Raw genomic sequence first — 15,788 nt, 5'->3', positions numbered from 1 at the left:
TTCTCACATTGTAGCAGTTTTGCAATTTAGTCATTAATCCCCATAAGCACTGCACCCGTTATTGCATCACTATAATGATGTATCACTGGTTTTTCAAACACTTGAATAAATATAAAATTTTGTCAGACAAGCAAGGAGTACATCAAATATATTCGTAATCTGATTCCTTTTATTTAACGTGTAAATTAATTTAATAAATGTTCATATTGTTATTTAGTGAACCCCTAGTGTTTACATGCATTAGGATGCTTCCTGATAGTGAAAAATTTTTTTTTGATTGATATTTGATAGATTTGTGACAGTATATTTCATGAGATTGAAATTTTATATATATATATATATATATATATATATATATATATATATATATATATATATATATATATATATATATATATATATATATATATATATATATATATATATATATATATATATATATATATATATATATGTGTGTGTGTGTGTGTGTGTGTGTGTGTGTGTGCGTGTGTGTGTGTGTGTGTGTGTGTGTAGCCTCAAACTGTAAAAACAGCATATTTTCTCCATCTTTGAAACCTTAACTTTGTAAAATCATGACAGAAAATGCCACACCTGCAAATAACATTATTGCAACATTATACTTGAACTCAATGCCCTTTGTAAAACTAAAAGATGTTTTGAAAATTGTTCTTTTTTAATGAGAGGCAGGGTTTAAATTTTTGTGTCTGTCAGAGGAAAATTCTAGATATGCTATGGATGATATTAAATTGCCTACAAAGATATATTTCAGGGACTCTTAAGTAGCTAAGCATGTGCAGAGCTTTATCTAGACAAGTCTTCTCCCTACATTGCTTTTTTCTCTGCAGTCTCAGCCTCTTTGTGTCTCAGTAGTTGGTAGATTATGTTGCATTTACATCATTGCATTGGTGTTTCTGTGTCTGTATTACCTGTGTACCCGGGATGGGTCCAAAGGGATTGGTGGGTCTCAGGACAGGCTGGTTGTACATGACAGGCTGTGGGGGCATCATGGGAACGCCCCCCATTTGATGACTCATCTGAGGAGGGAGCTGGTTAAAGCACAGGAGAAAACAAGTGGGTTGACAAGTGTTTTAGTATTATTTTTTTTTATAAACATGTTATTTCAGCAAGGTTCACATGTATACTTTACCATTCCATACACAGGCACTTGGGGTGTCGTCATAGGAAAAGCCACTGGTGCTGGAGCCTGCAGGGGAAAATTGAAAAAAATCAATGTTACTGTTAGTTCTATAACTCTACATTCATATAAAGAATAGAATATGCTTTCTGATGAATCTCTTTAGTCAGATTAAAAGCAGCTTTTGAAAATAGTCTTTAGCAGGTATTGACTTTTTTTATATATTAAAAAAATGCTTCATTAGTCTGTAATACTCTCATCTTAAATGTCATGTTTTCACAAGAAGAAATTCATCATAAATGTCAGGAATAAAGGAAAACAACAGTAAGATGGGGTTGATGTTGCATTGAAGTATTGATTAAACTTACATATCCTGTATAGATCATCCCATTCTGTGGAGAGTTAGAGAGAAAAAAAGAGAAAATGTTGAATTATGACTCAAAGCTAAACTTGTGTCCAAAAGTGCAGAAACCAGACCGTTGTCCATTACTCATGATAAAATCACTTCCACTTTGTATTCAGGTCTTACCTCAGACTTTCTGAACCATTTCCTTACAAAACGAGCAGTTTGAGTAAAGAGCCTATCCGTCCAAAAATTATGACGAGGAAACCAGATTGAATGCAAAAGACAGGGAGATAATAACCTGACGCACAAAGTGCAAAGATGGATAAGTGATGGTGTCCTTGATGGATCAAGGCTTTGTTAAGAAGTCATTTCTGCTATTTATATCATATTAAGAGAAAGTGGTTATTGTTACTGAAGTATGCAGATGGTTGGGACTGTTCAGTGTGTATCATTACATGAAATATAGGTAATGCAATCAAATGTATTTTTAAGACTTACTGTGTTTATTTAATGCTTATTTTCCGATTTAACAATCTTTAAAAAACAAAACTTAAGCAGAACTATTAGCCGTGTGGAAACTTTTTTACCCATTCAGATTAAAGTTTTATTATGGCAAATTCTACATGTTTTTGAAAAAATAAAATAAAATAGAGTGGATAATCTAAAGCATTTTTGATTGAGTAAATTTTCTGGCATCACAGTCTCAGTTTAAACTCCTCTGCAGCTGCTTTTTTCTGTTGGAGGACTGTGGAGGTGGCGGAGCAAAAGCCTTCTTTGCAAAGTAATATTTTGGGGATAAGGATCTTTGGTGACAGATTGATTTAAGAATTTCAGATGGATGCTTTATTGGTCTGATTTTACTGTTGCTGTATTTTGGAGCTGCCTCCTCCAATGCAGCGGTACAGATGTCTAAAGATAAAACTACCTTTAATTAAGTAGAAGCTATAACTTATGTTGCAGCGTTAAAACTGAGTTATATTAGGTGCAGCTAATTATTTTTTTTTTGTTAATTTTCGGTCCAAAGCAGTAACACTGATAAAGTAAGAGCACAGTTTTCTTTTGCAGTGGAAATGCAAAAAAACAAAAGACCCAGTGGGAATTTAAAGCTCTTGATAAAGAAGCCTAACAATTTGGGGAACCTTATTGAAAACCTGCAAAGCTATCATAATGCCAAAGTAGACACTCTGGATTTGGGCTCTCTAACCTTTACAAGCAAAAAACCTACTTTTGCCCTCAGTCCAATCAAAATTAGTTAGAACTGCTAACCTTTTAAAAAAGCTACTTATAATTTTCAATAAATATTTACAATAGGAAATGTGTGGTCATTTAAGAATATCACAATTTTGTATCTGTTTTTACAAATGGAGAATAACAAAACTTATGCTGCAGATGTTGCTATAAATTCTGTTTTATTGACATTTAAAGTTTTTTCAAAGCTTGGAATGTATAGATATGCTAATCTAGATATGTTCATACACCCTCCCTAAATTCATGCTGATAGATTTTGCAGAAATTTAGAGTTGGAAGAGAAAATTACCAATGAAACAAACACATTATTATTGCCTGACTAGTTGTGTGCCGCTGAGCATTTTTAGATAAAATGAGCAAAGTGAAATTTGAGAACAATGACCAAACATGAACGAAGCTCTGGTTACCATCTGAGGGACGGGCATGGGTGCAGGTGCCAGGGGATGGGTTGCGTGCGTCCAGTTGGTGTTGGTGCACATCGTCTTTGACTGCCAGCCACTCCCTCCTGTGGGTTTCTTCTCCACCAGCTGGCTCCACTGGAACTCTGGCCTGATGCAGAAACACACACAGAATAGCAATTCACATACAAAAAAAATGAATGTCAAAATGTCACAACATCATTGAAAAGTTAATCAATTGAAAAAGTCAAACTCAGATAACATGTAGATTCATTAGGTACGTAGTAATATGTTTCAAATATTTATTCAAGTTGATTTTGATGACTAGGGGTTACAGTTACATCCAGTAATAGACTTCTAATGCAGAGATGTTATATTATGTCCTCCATCAGCAATGAGCCAACAATGCAGAAGAGCTCAAGGATTTTATTCGAAACACTGGTCTTTCTTAACATTTCAGCTGAGCCACAGGCTGATTCTCTCCATGTTACACCGCACTGATGCAGTAATTCATGCAAAAGGAGAAAATAAGTGCTGGTACTTATACTGTGCACTGCATGGACTCAAAAATCTGTAGGCCCAAATTGTAGTATTAAAAAAAATATATTTTTTTTTCTGTAAAATTCAAACTTTTCTGAGTAACTAAATATTAGGTTAATAACTAAATATTATGTTTTCACTATTGCTTTTAATGATTAAGCAATGGTTATTCAGTAATAACCATTGCCAGAGGTCATCAAAATTAAAAGAAATAAACTTGAAATATGATTCTCTACAAATTAATTAAATTTAAATTTTACTTTGAGAAGTTAGTTACAGAAATAAACATTTATATAATGATTCTCTAATTGATTGAGATGCACTGAAAACTCTTTGGTTACGGGTTAGCTCACTCACTTTTTAGCCGGTGTGCCCCCAAACTGTAGGTCTAAGAGAAGAAACACAAATTACATCTCTGAAGTGGAGGAACTAGAGAAGAAAACATGGCAGCAATGACTCATTCCACTTACTTCCAACCAAGTTTGCTAATGAAGCGTCCAAATCATTGGGCAACATTTTACCAGAGTGCAATGGAGCGCCAGGACTGTGAATCTGAGTTGGTGGGGACGGCTTTAGGAGATCTCCTGACATCCAAAATAAAAGAAAAGGAGAGAAGAGAGCAAAACAGTACAAGACATGAGGCTATCTGGTTATTGTTTATCTTTAAGCAAATGGGAAACTAAAAGGCACATTTTTACAATGCCGCCTGTTCATTTGTGTGCAGGCTTGTAGCTCATAAAATTCCTACATGTAAACTACTAAAAAACAAAATCAAGACATATGTCTTAAAATAATCTGAAAGTTCAAAAACAAGAGCAGAGCAGGTGAAAACACAGCCAAACAAATGAGACATAACACAATGTCTGTCTAAAAGAAAAGTAAGGAAAGCAAAGCATTGAGCTTGAATTTGGTTAATAAAGTAAACATTGTTATATGATTCATCAAGTGAGGAGAAGGGTAGAAATGTCTGGGAGCAGCAGCGTGGAGACCTAACGAACCGGCATCCAATGAAGGGATTTAAAAGTGCTTTGATGGGACCAGTCTGACCACATTAGTGAGAAATTACCACTTATGACAAGACTGTAGTTTGGAACACTAAAATTCTGGCAATATATCAAATTCTTGCCAAGAGACATTTAACAGTGATTTATTGCACATTGCAAATCCAGAAGTCACATCATCATCCATAAATGCTACTCAAATCTGATTTTAAGAGAGGCAAGGCTAAAACGATTTTCATTTGTCCAAAAGTGTATTTTAAAATAGTTGATCTGCTATGTAGAACAACAGAAAGTGTTTCTTATTTTCAATACTTATAGGTCTTATGTTCTTTAAGAGCATTCTCTGCTAAATGTTTGTAAATGTTTGGCTGTTTGTGCGGTCCTACCTCCCCAGGCATTGTTGTTGTTGGGCACAGTGTGTGTGGTCTGGATGGGGGTGAAGCTGGGCTGCAGGGTGAACAGCTCACTGCTCAGGTTTGGCACACTAAAAACAAAGAAAAGGGAAGATTTACATCTCAGGCTTTTACTGTAATTTACAATGGAGGCTGGGCACTCTGAATTATGTTAAGAGAATAAGATGAAGTTGGACTCACTGGTTATTGATGGGTACACTGGGAGAGTTTGAGAAGAGATCCGTGGCCCCTCCGCTGCTGTTGGCACTGCCCACCGACTGGGTGCTGGGTGAAACAGTGGGCGTCTGAATGTCGATCACTTTGTGACCGTCGTCCTGCATGGACAGCAACAGAAAGTTATGCATGTTTTTTATTTAAAATATTAAAATTTATCACTTGGGGGAAAAAAAATATGACCTTATTTTTTCATTTAAAGAAAGAATGTGATGCAAAACTGCCTTATTTACTCTCTTTCTTTCTTTCTTTCTTTCTTTCTATTCACTGTGCACTTCTTTATGTCATGGGCTGGCGGCCAGACAGGCAGTTTATTTCATTGCACTGCAGAATTAATGCACAAGCCTATTCAACTCTAACAACACAGTGGAGCACAAAGAGACATGACGTATGGATTTCTTCACAGTTCACTCACATTTTAGGAGGATTTTTTTCCTAAGACACCAATAAAATCTAACTCTTTGTTTTTTTGCACACAATCTCATTGTGCTGTAACCATGCATAATTTTCTCTAATTTTAGCTGCAGAAAGGTGTCATCAAAATGTGCATTTAAGGTGGACTGTCAAGGTCTCACCTTGTGCTGCTGCAGCCGGTTGTCCTCTGTCTTGTCATCCATGCGGCTGAGAGAGATACCGGCGCTGGAGAGAGACGACACTGTGCTGGACAAGGTGCTGGATCTGGTAGTGAGATACATGATTTACCCCCTTATTTAAAAAGAAGTCATGCTTAATCTCTTCATGGTTCCTTGATCTTTTACCAAGACTCACATAAAACTAATTTTGTAACTTTCTGCTATCTGCTAAAGACCACAAAATTTTGCAGCCAAGTGCAATTATGTTAACAATAAATGCAATTAAAGTACAAATGAATGCGTCAGCCAGTTGATGAGGCCAATAAATTTGCACCAGTGTGAAAAGCGGCATCAGCAGTTATTTCACTGCATCAGCTGCTGATTATCTCAAATGGCTCAAAAACCATTGATGAGTGTAATATATTGCCATCAGACATTAGTGGTATCAGCCATTATCAATCACTAATACAGACAAATTTTTCCACAGGGTGTGCAATCCAGAGCTTTTCATACAGTATGGATTGGATTCAGTACGATTAGGTGGAAGTGCTGCTGAGGCATGTGGCTCAACACTTCATGTTTTGCAGAGAGAATTAAGTCTGATGATACATATTTGAAATGTAAATAATTAACATATTTCCTGCTGGCTAAATGAACAACAGTGATGATGTCTCATTGGTCAATGTCATTTTAATGGATTGCGTTAGACTTTCTTTAAAAAGCATTTTTTCAAACATGACTAAATCCTACATTGAAGGAGTGGAGCACAAACATAATAAAATGTAATGAAATGAAAATATTTCAAAATACATAAATATTACCACATAATAAAAACTAGATCTGTACAGAAAAGAAATGAAAAGAAGAGCTAATATTTTCATATCCCTACATTAATACATTAATACCATATAAATCAGTAACTGTAAATCTGGTTAATTAGAAAACTGAATTGTGGATGTTTTAAAGTTTAATTTAAGCTAACTGTGCTCAATTTCTGTCTGTCATTATTAGATTGTTTTGTGCTCTAAACAGTTAAGATAAAAAATATTCAGCTTCTTGACAGATTGTAAGAAGTATTTTAGTCAGGCCAATATATTCTTATGACTGGTAGTAATATTAGAATTTTGTAGTCTATGAATAGAACCTGATTGAATATTTGTAGCAGAATAATTGTAATATCTTTATTCTAAAAATTAAGGAAGTTATGAAATCTGGGCATCTCCAGTCTCATTGATCTCATTTCTACAGAATGTGGTGAATCTCAATAAATTTCCAACTTAACCTGAAGGCATTGATACTTTTTCTCATGTAGAGCCAGGTTGGTTGTGAAAGCTCATTTTCCAATAATAAAACCAGGAAATCTTTAATAAATTCCATCTTGAAACACCTAAATTTTCCTTTTATAAATGAATAAAACATTAAAGCTGATTATGTCTGGATATAAATTTCCAACTAGATCAGTTTGCTCTTGTTCAGTTGTTGATTTTGAAACAAGTACAGTCATTGTACTTGTTTGAAATCCTGTTGATTGCAGCATTTCTAGTTGCAGACCATCAGTACATGGAAATAGTGGTGGTAGTAGGTTTAGCAGAGCAGTAGTAGTGATTTAAAGTAAGACAAAGTGGCTGGTGTTGGAGACCTGACTTGTTTTACTCCCCATTTGATCATACCTGCTGGCAGTAGACAGGTCTTTGAGCTTCCTGCCCTCCAGGGAAGCAAGATGCTGCTCCAAAGCCTCCAGGAGAGAGCTGGGAGCCTAGGAAGGGCGAGGGAGGGAGGGATATGTGCAGTTAAAGAGAAAACATTAGAATCACAGCCAGCAAGACAAAGTGGGGTAAAAAGCTCTCTTTCACCACCCCATCCCTTCAATTGTATCTCTCATACACATAAAAAGCAGCAGCGAAATTAAACACCAACCTCAGATTCATGTACTACTCTACGACAGCATGTTTGTTCTGCTTTTGCATTTGTTTTCATCAGGTTTGGTTGACCGGCATGCACACATTAGCTGTTGGAACATGCAAGCAAGTCTGCAGCAGGACTGACAAAATCGGGACAGAGCAGAGCGTCGTCGCTGAACGACTTCAGAAACTCAACGGACTCGTCTCTGAACCATCTAATGAGCCCATGCAGAGGCCAGCGGTCCATATACGCCCTCGAAAGCACACACACACTTACACCCGCGTGGAAAATCACCACCCAAAAGAGTTAACTCATGGAATCCATTTCTAGGGTCAAAGCCCTGTCAATGCATGATTCATTTGTTTTGGACACTTTAGTCAATTCATCAAATAATCAGAAGAAAGCATATTTTTGGAAACCAAGAAAGTTAACTCCATCAAATGTAAAGCTTCGATGAAAAACCAGGTATGCACATTGAGCAGCTGGCCAGCAGTCTTAACTGGAAAGCAAATAAAATGATGAATGAGTTTATTTGGGCCACATGTGATACCATAGTTCTCACCCAGAGCTTTACATTTCAGCATCACAGAAACACAGCGCAGACACAATAGGCAAAGAAAAGTCTTCTCATATACTTATTTCAAAGGGGGAAAGAGAGTAAAATGCCATTTCTGCATATCCTTTTGTCAGAGAAATCTAGAATATGCTAAAAGTTTAAAAACAAAACAGACATAACTACAGCTCAGTAAAAGGCACGGTCCACTATGTTGTTGGATAAGGGCATATAAGGTCTTCATAAGCACTACAAGTTTCTTTTTTCTTTTTTAAATAAACTCTTCAGTTTTTTTAAACTTGATTTTGTCAAAATGTAAAAAACCAAATATACGCCCACTGAAAAGAAGAAGCTGTGTTGAAGTCCTTCAGGATGTTATGCAGTACTTATGATGGCATTATGTACACCTATCCAAGTCACATTTGCAAAAACCTAATTAATTAAAAACCATTCGCTGCTCTCCCCACAGCTAAGAAAAAGGGACAGAAATATTTTTGTGAACAAAATGTTCTGAGTTGTGCTCTTATTGGGCAAAGCTGGTGTTTACAGTTCAGTTACCATGTTTGCATAATAAGCCTTTAATAAATAGAGAGGCCTTGAATTTTACATTGAAAAGACTAATGAAAAAAAAATGACAAACTCTACAATGCCTTGCAAAGTATTCCTGCTGCTTGCACTTTTTTATGTTTCATGGTGTTGAAACTACAAACTCTAACCTCTTTTCTTTGGTATTTTATGTGACAGACAAATGCAGGATTCGTAGTTTGCGATGAGTTTTCTACAAATAAAAATCTGGAAAATGTAACTTTTCAAAGAGTATGTCTATGAGCATCAAATTTAAAGTCTTGCTACACATTCTTGCCTGAATGTGAATCTGTTGACTGGACAAAAAATGAACAGAATTAATTACACTGTAGCTCTGTCTGTATGTTTTGCCATCCTCCTCTAATTTCAATTCTTTTCGAACCTCAAACAGGATTTTACTGCATAGAACTTCATCAATTTTCCCAGAAACCCTGAACAACTTCCAGGTCCCTTCTGAAGAAATGCATGTTTTATGTTTTATGCTTTATGTTTTATGCTTTATGGTTAAGCTTGTTTGTTCAGGTCGATGTGCACACATTTCCTCCACATGGGTTGTGGAAACCTGCACAACTTCTTTCACTGCTGTAAGAGCTCAGAATATTGACTTTAAAATATACTATCTGCAATCAACTTCTCTCCAGCCTTCTGTCTGACCTGATTCTGATTTTTACTAAAAGTTACCTAACAAACCTCTGAGGCTTTCACAAAATGTTTGATTTTTTTAGTTAAACTGCAGCTGCACTAGATGTTTTTTGTAGTATCAGTGGAAGAGAGGCTACATAGAAATGTATGGCACAGTTTTCAGATGTTTCCTTTTCCTGTCACTTCACAATTCTGTGCTTTGTGTTGGTCTGTCACATAAAATCAAGATAAAATGGACAAAAGTTTGTTGTTATAACGTGACAAGATGTAAAACAGTTAAAGTATTAATGCTTCTGCAAGGCACTGTATGATCCTGTCATAACCATCTAAACTAAATCTTCACACAGTGTTAAAAAATGTCATTACACCGCTACTTAAATTCTTAAATTCTTTTACAAAAATCTTACCTCTGAGCAAAATTTGTTCTGAAATGATTCAGATAAGAAAAAAAAAAAAACATGAAATCTCTCAGGTAACAATTGCAGAAATAAAATATTGCTTCAAAGCTACTGCAGGTTTATGTTTATTGTCTCCTCTCTATTCTAGACTCAAACTGAAAGAGAGGCAAAGCAAAGGATTCAAGGAGAGTGAAGAAGAGAGGAAGAAGACGGGGCAGCTGCAGTGTGGGGAGGTCTGTAGGGTGAGTAGGGAACGGGAGCGTAAAGAATGAAGCATTATGAGACTCACTGGATGGATTTATAAACTAGTTGACTGGCTGGTTGATTGACTGATTGAGATGAGATGTAGACTGACCTGTGTGAGATCGGGGCTGTCGCCCTGATCTATCCCAACTCGCTGTGTCACAAAAAAGGGAAGGGGAGGGGAGGGAGGAGGGAGGCAAAATGAAAATAAACCAAATGTCGTACTGAAACAAGAAATAAACCAAAAACAAAACCCAACAGACCATAGAGTTGGAAAAAGAAAAGGGAAGAGGCACGTGAAGGAGGAAGAGGAGGAGGAGGGAGAAAGAAGAATCAAACCCAAGCATTCATTACTTCATGCAGTGGCTGGAAAAGAAACCAAACAAAAGACAACAGAGGAGGAGAGGAGGAGGGCACGTGCACACACATACAAACACCTATATATACATAAACTGTACATATACAGAGTACATGAGCACGCACACACACTGAAATCTGGAGACTGGCTGGAAATGAATGCGGAGCACATCGACTGACTGAACAGGCGGGGCGGAGAGAGAGGGAGGACAACAGGTCAAAACATCCAAAAAGGAAGACACTCAACTAATGTTGACTTTGAACAGAAGGAAAGGGGGAGGGACACGGATGACACACAAAACAGACAAACACATTTTGTTAGACAGATAAAATGAATGGGTCCTTAAAGTCAACGTTAGTTTGCTTTTTTTAATGTTCTTTCTTTCTTTCTCTCTCTCTTTTTTCTTTGGATCAAGCGGCTGCACCCCAAACCTTCTTCCAAATGGGAACGAAATCAAGCAGTGAGAAAGCCTTTGAAGATGACGCATGGCGAAGTGCTACGCAGTCTGCAGAGGATAAAACTATTTATATTCACTGTGAAGTCTGGCACAAGCTGCTCACTGGATAACAACCATCAAATACAAATAATATTTCCTTCTTTTTTTTTACTAGGAGGAGGAATAAGGGACAGAGATAGTGATAGAAAAGAGCTTGCTTGGGCATGCAGTGCAGGCATGTGAGCAGGCAGCACACAAGGGGTCCCTCAGTTGGAAAGCTGTACATGAGTGGCCCTCTGAGAGACTAAGACTCAACCATTAATGTCTGTCTTGGTGACACCCAATCCCCAGTTCAGGGCAAGGGAGACTGTGAGAAACAGGAGAATATCTAGATGCAGAAAGAGATTTGAGAATTGAGTAAGAGAGAATCCCCTCAGACGCTGATCTGCTGGTCCGTTCGGGTAAATATTGACCGCAGATCAGACTCTTGGGGTGACAGAAGTCTGGAACAAATCTCAACAGTTTTATGCTGTGTTTTGTGGACAATTAGATTTTTTGTTTTTTTGTCATGGGAGAAGACGTAAAAGAACAAAACAAAAAAAAAACAACACATTTATAGAAATCCAGATGAAAGGGGCTGCTGAGGTTTGCTCCAGACCTACGTTCCCATCGTCTCCAGGTGAGCACAGAGCAGGAGAAACAAACGATACCTCAGCCACTTTGAGAAACTCGGACAGTTTTGTCATCCTGTTCAGGAAGTTTTTGTAGATCTCCAATGCTTCTTTGCACTGATTCTTCTTCATGTCAAAGTATTTCTCTGTCAGACAAAAGAATAATACACAAGAAAAAAGAAGAACGCAGCCGTCATCTCCCGGTTATAGACACAGTACAGAACTTTTCATGTTTTATCGAGCACTTCATATTTTATTGGGTTTATGTGGCAGACAGTGGGTATTTAATTGTGACGTGAATTGAAAATGGTTCATGGTTTTCAACTTTTAGCACAAATAAAGATCTGAAAAGAAGTGTTGTGCTCTGAGTCTTTACTGACTCTACAAAGTAAGAGTCATTACTTCTACAATCAAACCCTCTTTTTTAAACATCTAGAAATCAAGTTTTGTTGCTCATCTAAAACATCAATGATAATAATTATTATAATTGAAAAAGGCACAATCTCCTTTTTTGAAATAAAGAAAGAAGCTCAAATGGGGTGTAAATTACAGGGTTGGCATCAGTTATAAATATGATTACTTTTAATGTCACAAACAAGTAATAGCTATTTTTGGGGGAAAAAAGTGGGAAGGAAGTTGGAATTGCTTACAATGTATGTGCACAATGTTGCATAATAACATTCTTAATCAAAAGTTTGAGTTGAATTTTAAATGAAAGTTGCAAATGAAGCAATTGGCTAAGAAGACTCTAGTCAACCTAAATGAATTGTGTGTTTCATTGTGTTGTTGACTTACCTAACATGTTGATGACTCCCTCATTGTAAGCAGCAAACAACCGTATGGAGTCCTTGAACAGCAGCATGAAAGCTGTGTTGATCACGCCATTGGTCAGTTCGTTGGAGTTTGGCTGCAGAACAGGAGGAAGGAAAATTAAAGTGTTCAGACTCAAAGAGGTTGAACACAAATCCAAATTACACTTCAGGCTTATGATTTTAATGTGACAAGATGTGAAAAAGATGAAGGGCTGGGGATGTTTTCACAAGCCACTGGTCACAGACCTGAAAATCTAGCAGTGCGTCCAGCTGGTTCTGAATGATGGGCAAAGTCTTGATCAGCTTCTCTGTGTTCATGGTGCGCATCACACCCTCAGCCCTGAAACACACACACAGAAACGGTGAACAAAAGAGGAACGCATACATGCGCTGCATGCACCATCAGTTTGTTTGTGCAGGAGGCCTACCCTCTTTTCATCTTGGTGAAGTCCACTGCGGCTAGTCTATAAGACATGGATTTTTCATTCAGGTATCGGCTGTAACGTCTGATGAAGGTTGACATGTTGTATCCTGGAGAGGAACCGTTAGAGACCGATTACATCTTATTGACGTCCCATAATACCTTCTTATTTTTATTTTTACATCATCTTCTACTTCACGTGTAAAACCAGCTCTTGCTTTTCACTGCTTTAGACTTATTCACTTTCTTTTTAGCTTCTGACTATGCACACACATTCAGCATTGTTTCAGCTTTCAGTAAAATTCAGCACCTTCCTGTATCAAACAAAGAGCTCCTTTTTCAGCCCCAGATCTTTTGAAATCGTCTCTGAATACTGGCGTATTGACGGTGAAACAGAGCCAGGGAGAGTCCGACAGAAAGCTGTTTTGTCAGACATACAGCACTGCTGAGTCTACAAACAGTCAAATGGCGTTAAATCACCTTGTAGTGCAGCCTTATCTAGAAAGTTGTTGAGGTTGAAGAGCGTGTTTCTGGAGGCAAGATACTGCATCAATCTCTGATGGAGGAAAAACAGACAAAACAAAGAGGACAAAGTTAGTGACTGGTGTCGTCCCGCTGCCTGGCAGTTCAGAGGTATGTCCACCGAGACGCACGTGGGGACGTGGTTGTCATGAAAGAAGCATCTCTGTGCAAGTCTTAGTTTAGTTGGGTTTAATTCAAACAACGTTAATATGTTTCTAATATATTACCGAAGGATAAATTCATACAACACATATCTTTCATATCGATTTTCAAAAAAGACAAAAAAACTTTAGCAATATTAAAAAAAAATAGACAAACAATTCTGGTGAGGAATAAGTCAGGGCATTCCCACAATTAAAATGTCACACATGTAGCACATATGAAGAGAATATTTGATGCAGAAAATCATCTGCAAGCCCTAGAATTGGCCATGAACTACCAATATGCCCAGTTCTGGCCAAACGAGAAAGTTTACCATGAAAGCAGGCTGCAAGATGCTACACAAAGTTATCAAAACCCCAAAAATGCATCCAGGAAGCCAACAGCAGGCACTGTACAGTTACATAAAGCTCATGTTTCCAGACCAAAACAACTCAGAGAGAGATAAAGACCAGCAGATCAGAAGTTATGTTCTTTGGAAAGATGAATCTACAATCGAACTATCTGAACACAAGAACAGTGGAGATGTTTAACATGAACCTAATAAATTACTGCAGGAATACAAGAAGCGCACAGGTAGAAGAGTCATGTTTTGGGATGTCTGGCTGCAGAAAGGCCAGGTCGGCTCGCTATCATGAAAGACATCATGAATTCAGCAGACAGCTTTGAAAATGTTTAAGTTAAACCGGAACTGGGCCCTGGAACAGAACAATGACCAAAAACATTCCAGTAAAACCACCAAGAACTGGTTGAAAACTAATAAATGAAAATCCATTGAGATGCTTTCAGGAGTTGGAGCAGAATCTGCAAACATCTAAAACATCAATAAAACATCTCATTAATAAGACAAACATTTTTATCAGGTATCCAGATTTCTCTCCCAACTGCACATGTTGCTCTGGTTGGATATTCTGGTGTGTCGTGTCAACTACTATATAAGCTTACCTTATTTGAAGCCAAAACATAACATCAATTTGTTAAAAAAATTGTGTTCACTGTGGGAGTGGCATATATGTAAAACTCATTATTAAAAAATCTCTCTGACCAGCGAGCTGCATGTTGCTTGATTTTGACTCTTGAAGAAGATCAGCTGACGTCCATCGGTACACAAAAGGTAATTCTATGTGTCACAGGAAAAATGACCCTCCAAGCCTTTTTAGCCTGAACAAAAACACAACTTACCGTGTATTAACATGCGCTAGGCTTGCTGTGTCAAATGACTAATATGCTAATATCATAAATTATGGAGACAATGAAGTCTCACTGCCTCCACTGGTTATCTTTGCAACTTCGTTTTATCTCAGCAACATTTAAATAATTCATAAAAGGCATGCAAATCATCCAGTGTGGGTTTAGTTTAAAAAACAGGAAATTAGAGGTTTAAAAATAGGCACTCTATGAAATCTGGTAAAGCTGGAAAGGAAAAACTAATCCAGTATTATTATATATAAATATAATAATGTATCAGTGGAGTATGTTGTTGTTTTAACTCTGCATTTGGGGAAATCTGCAGGGTGACCCAGGATTTTTTTTAAATGAACATCTTCTGTGTTGAAAAAATAAACACCCTGTGGGATTTCAAAGTGAAACAACAAGCCTGCAGTAATCAGGCCAGCTGCTGTGTTACAACACAAGCACTGCATAGTTAAGATAATAGCAACTAATTACACGTCACACAAAGGTGTAGAGATTTAAAATGTTGAATCAGCTAATGCACTATTTGGTCAGAGATGTGAGGGTTTTTTTTTATTTGTTTTCTATGCCTATGATGTTTTTGTCAGTGGGTTTGGTTTGAATTTCTGATAAAAAAAAATAATTTTGCATCAGAATTTTGCAGGGAAGTTACAGATTACCATGGCCATGTCTGTGCATGTACAAAAGAGGAGTGGTGCCTGTAATTTTTTTTTCAAATTTTTAAAAAATGTTCTCAATCTGAAGGTCACATTTTCACCAAAATGTTCTGCTTAAGATAATGCTGCTGCTTGCAGTAAAAGAGGAATTCATTCTCTGAAGTTTTCCACAAATTTTACCAGGAGTAACAATTTTTCTTTTTGCCATCTTTAAAATAAAGGTCCAGAAACAAAACCTTATTACATAAGCACTGCTTAAAACTGTCCAAATGAATTACAGTTTTAACTTATTAAATCCTGTTCAAGCAACTTTGATAGTGTGTCTTTAATATTAAAATTAAATTCAGTGGGCAAGAAATGTTTATTA

At 37.0% G+C, this 15,788-nt stretch overlaps 1 protein-coding gene across 4 annotated transcripts in view; it reads right to left on the bottom strand.

Moving 5' to 3' along the window:
• The window catches only part of LOC129373401 (phosphatidylinositol-binding clathrin assembly protein-like), a 30,597-nt gene that overhangs the window by 3,185 nt on the left and 11,624 nt on the right, over positions 1-15,788 (bottom strand). The window contains exons 3-19 of one of the 4 annotated variants that reach the window (XM_055051285.1): positions 13,371-13,446; positions 12,898-13,000; positions 12,716-12,809; positions 12,453-12,564; positions 11,697-11,803; positions 10,305-10,346; positions 9,959-9,976; positions 7,540-7,625; positions 5,873-5,936; positions 5,265-5,398; positions 5,058-5,155; positions 4,141-4,254; positions 4,028-4,058; positions 3,140-3,281; positions 1,507-1,530; positions 1,151-1,207; positions 930-1,049 (exon numbers count right to left, since the gene is read on the bottom strand). In XM_055051285.1, the coding sequence (XP_054907260.1) occupies positions 930-1,049; positions 1,151-1,207; positions 1,507-1,530; positions 3,140-3,281; positions 4,028-4,058; positions 4,141-4,254; positions 5,058-5,155; positions 5,265-5,398; positions 5,873-5,936; positions 7,540-7,625; positions 9,959-9,976; positions 10,305-10,346; positions 11,697-11,803; positions 12,453-12,564; positions 12,716-12,809; positions 12,898-13,000; positions 13,371-13,446 (1,422 nt within the window). Of the gene's footprint in view, positions 1-929; positions 1,050-1,150; positions 1,208-1,506; positions 1,531-3,139; positions 3,282-4,027; positions 4,059-4,140; positions 4,255-5,057; positions 5,156-5,264; positions 5,399-5,872; positions 5,976-7,539; positions 7,626-9,958; positions 9,977-10,304; positions 10,347-11,696; positions 11,804-12,452; positions 12,565-12,715; positions 12,810-12,897; positions 13,001-13,370; positions 13,447-15,788 lie in introns of all 4 variants that reach the window. The other 3 variants (XM_055051282.1, XM_055051283.1, XM_055051286.1) reach the window with 3 other exon arrangements.

This window comes from Poeciliopsis prolifica, unplaced genomic scaffold (genome assembly GCF_027474105.1).
Source record: "Poeciliopsis prolifica strain line A6 unplaced genomic scaffold, Auburn_PproV2 SCAFFOLD033, whole genome shotgun sequence".
Classification (NCBI taxonomy): domain Eukaryota; kingdom Metazoa; phylum Chordata; class Actinopteri; order Cyprinodontiformes; family Poeciliidae; genus Poeciliopsis; species Poeciliopsis prolifica.
The sequence above is the reverse complement of the archived record's forward strand: the minus strand, read 5'-3'. Positions and strand labels throughout refer to the sequence as shown.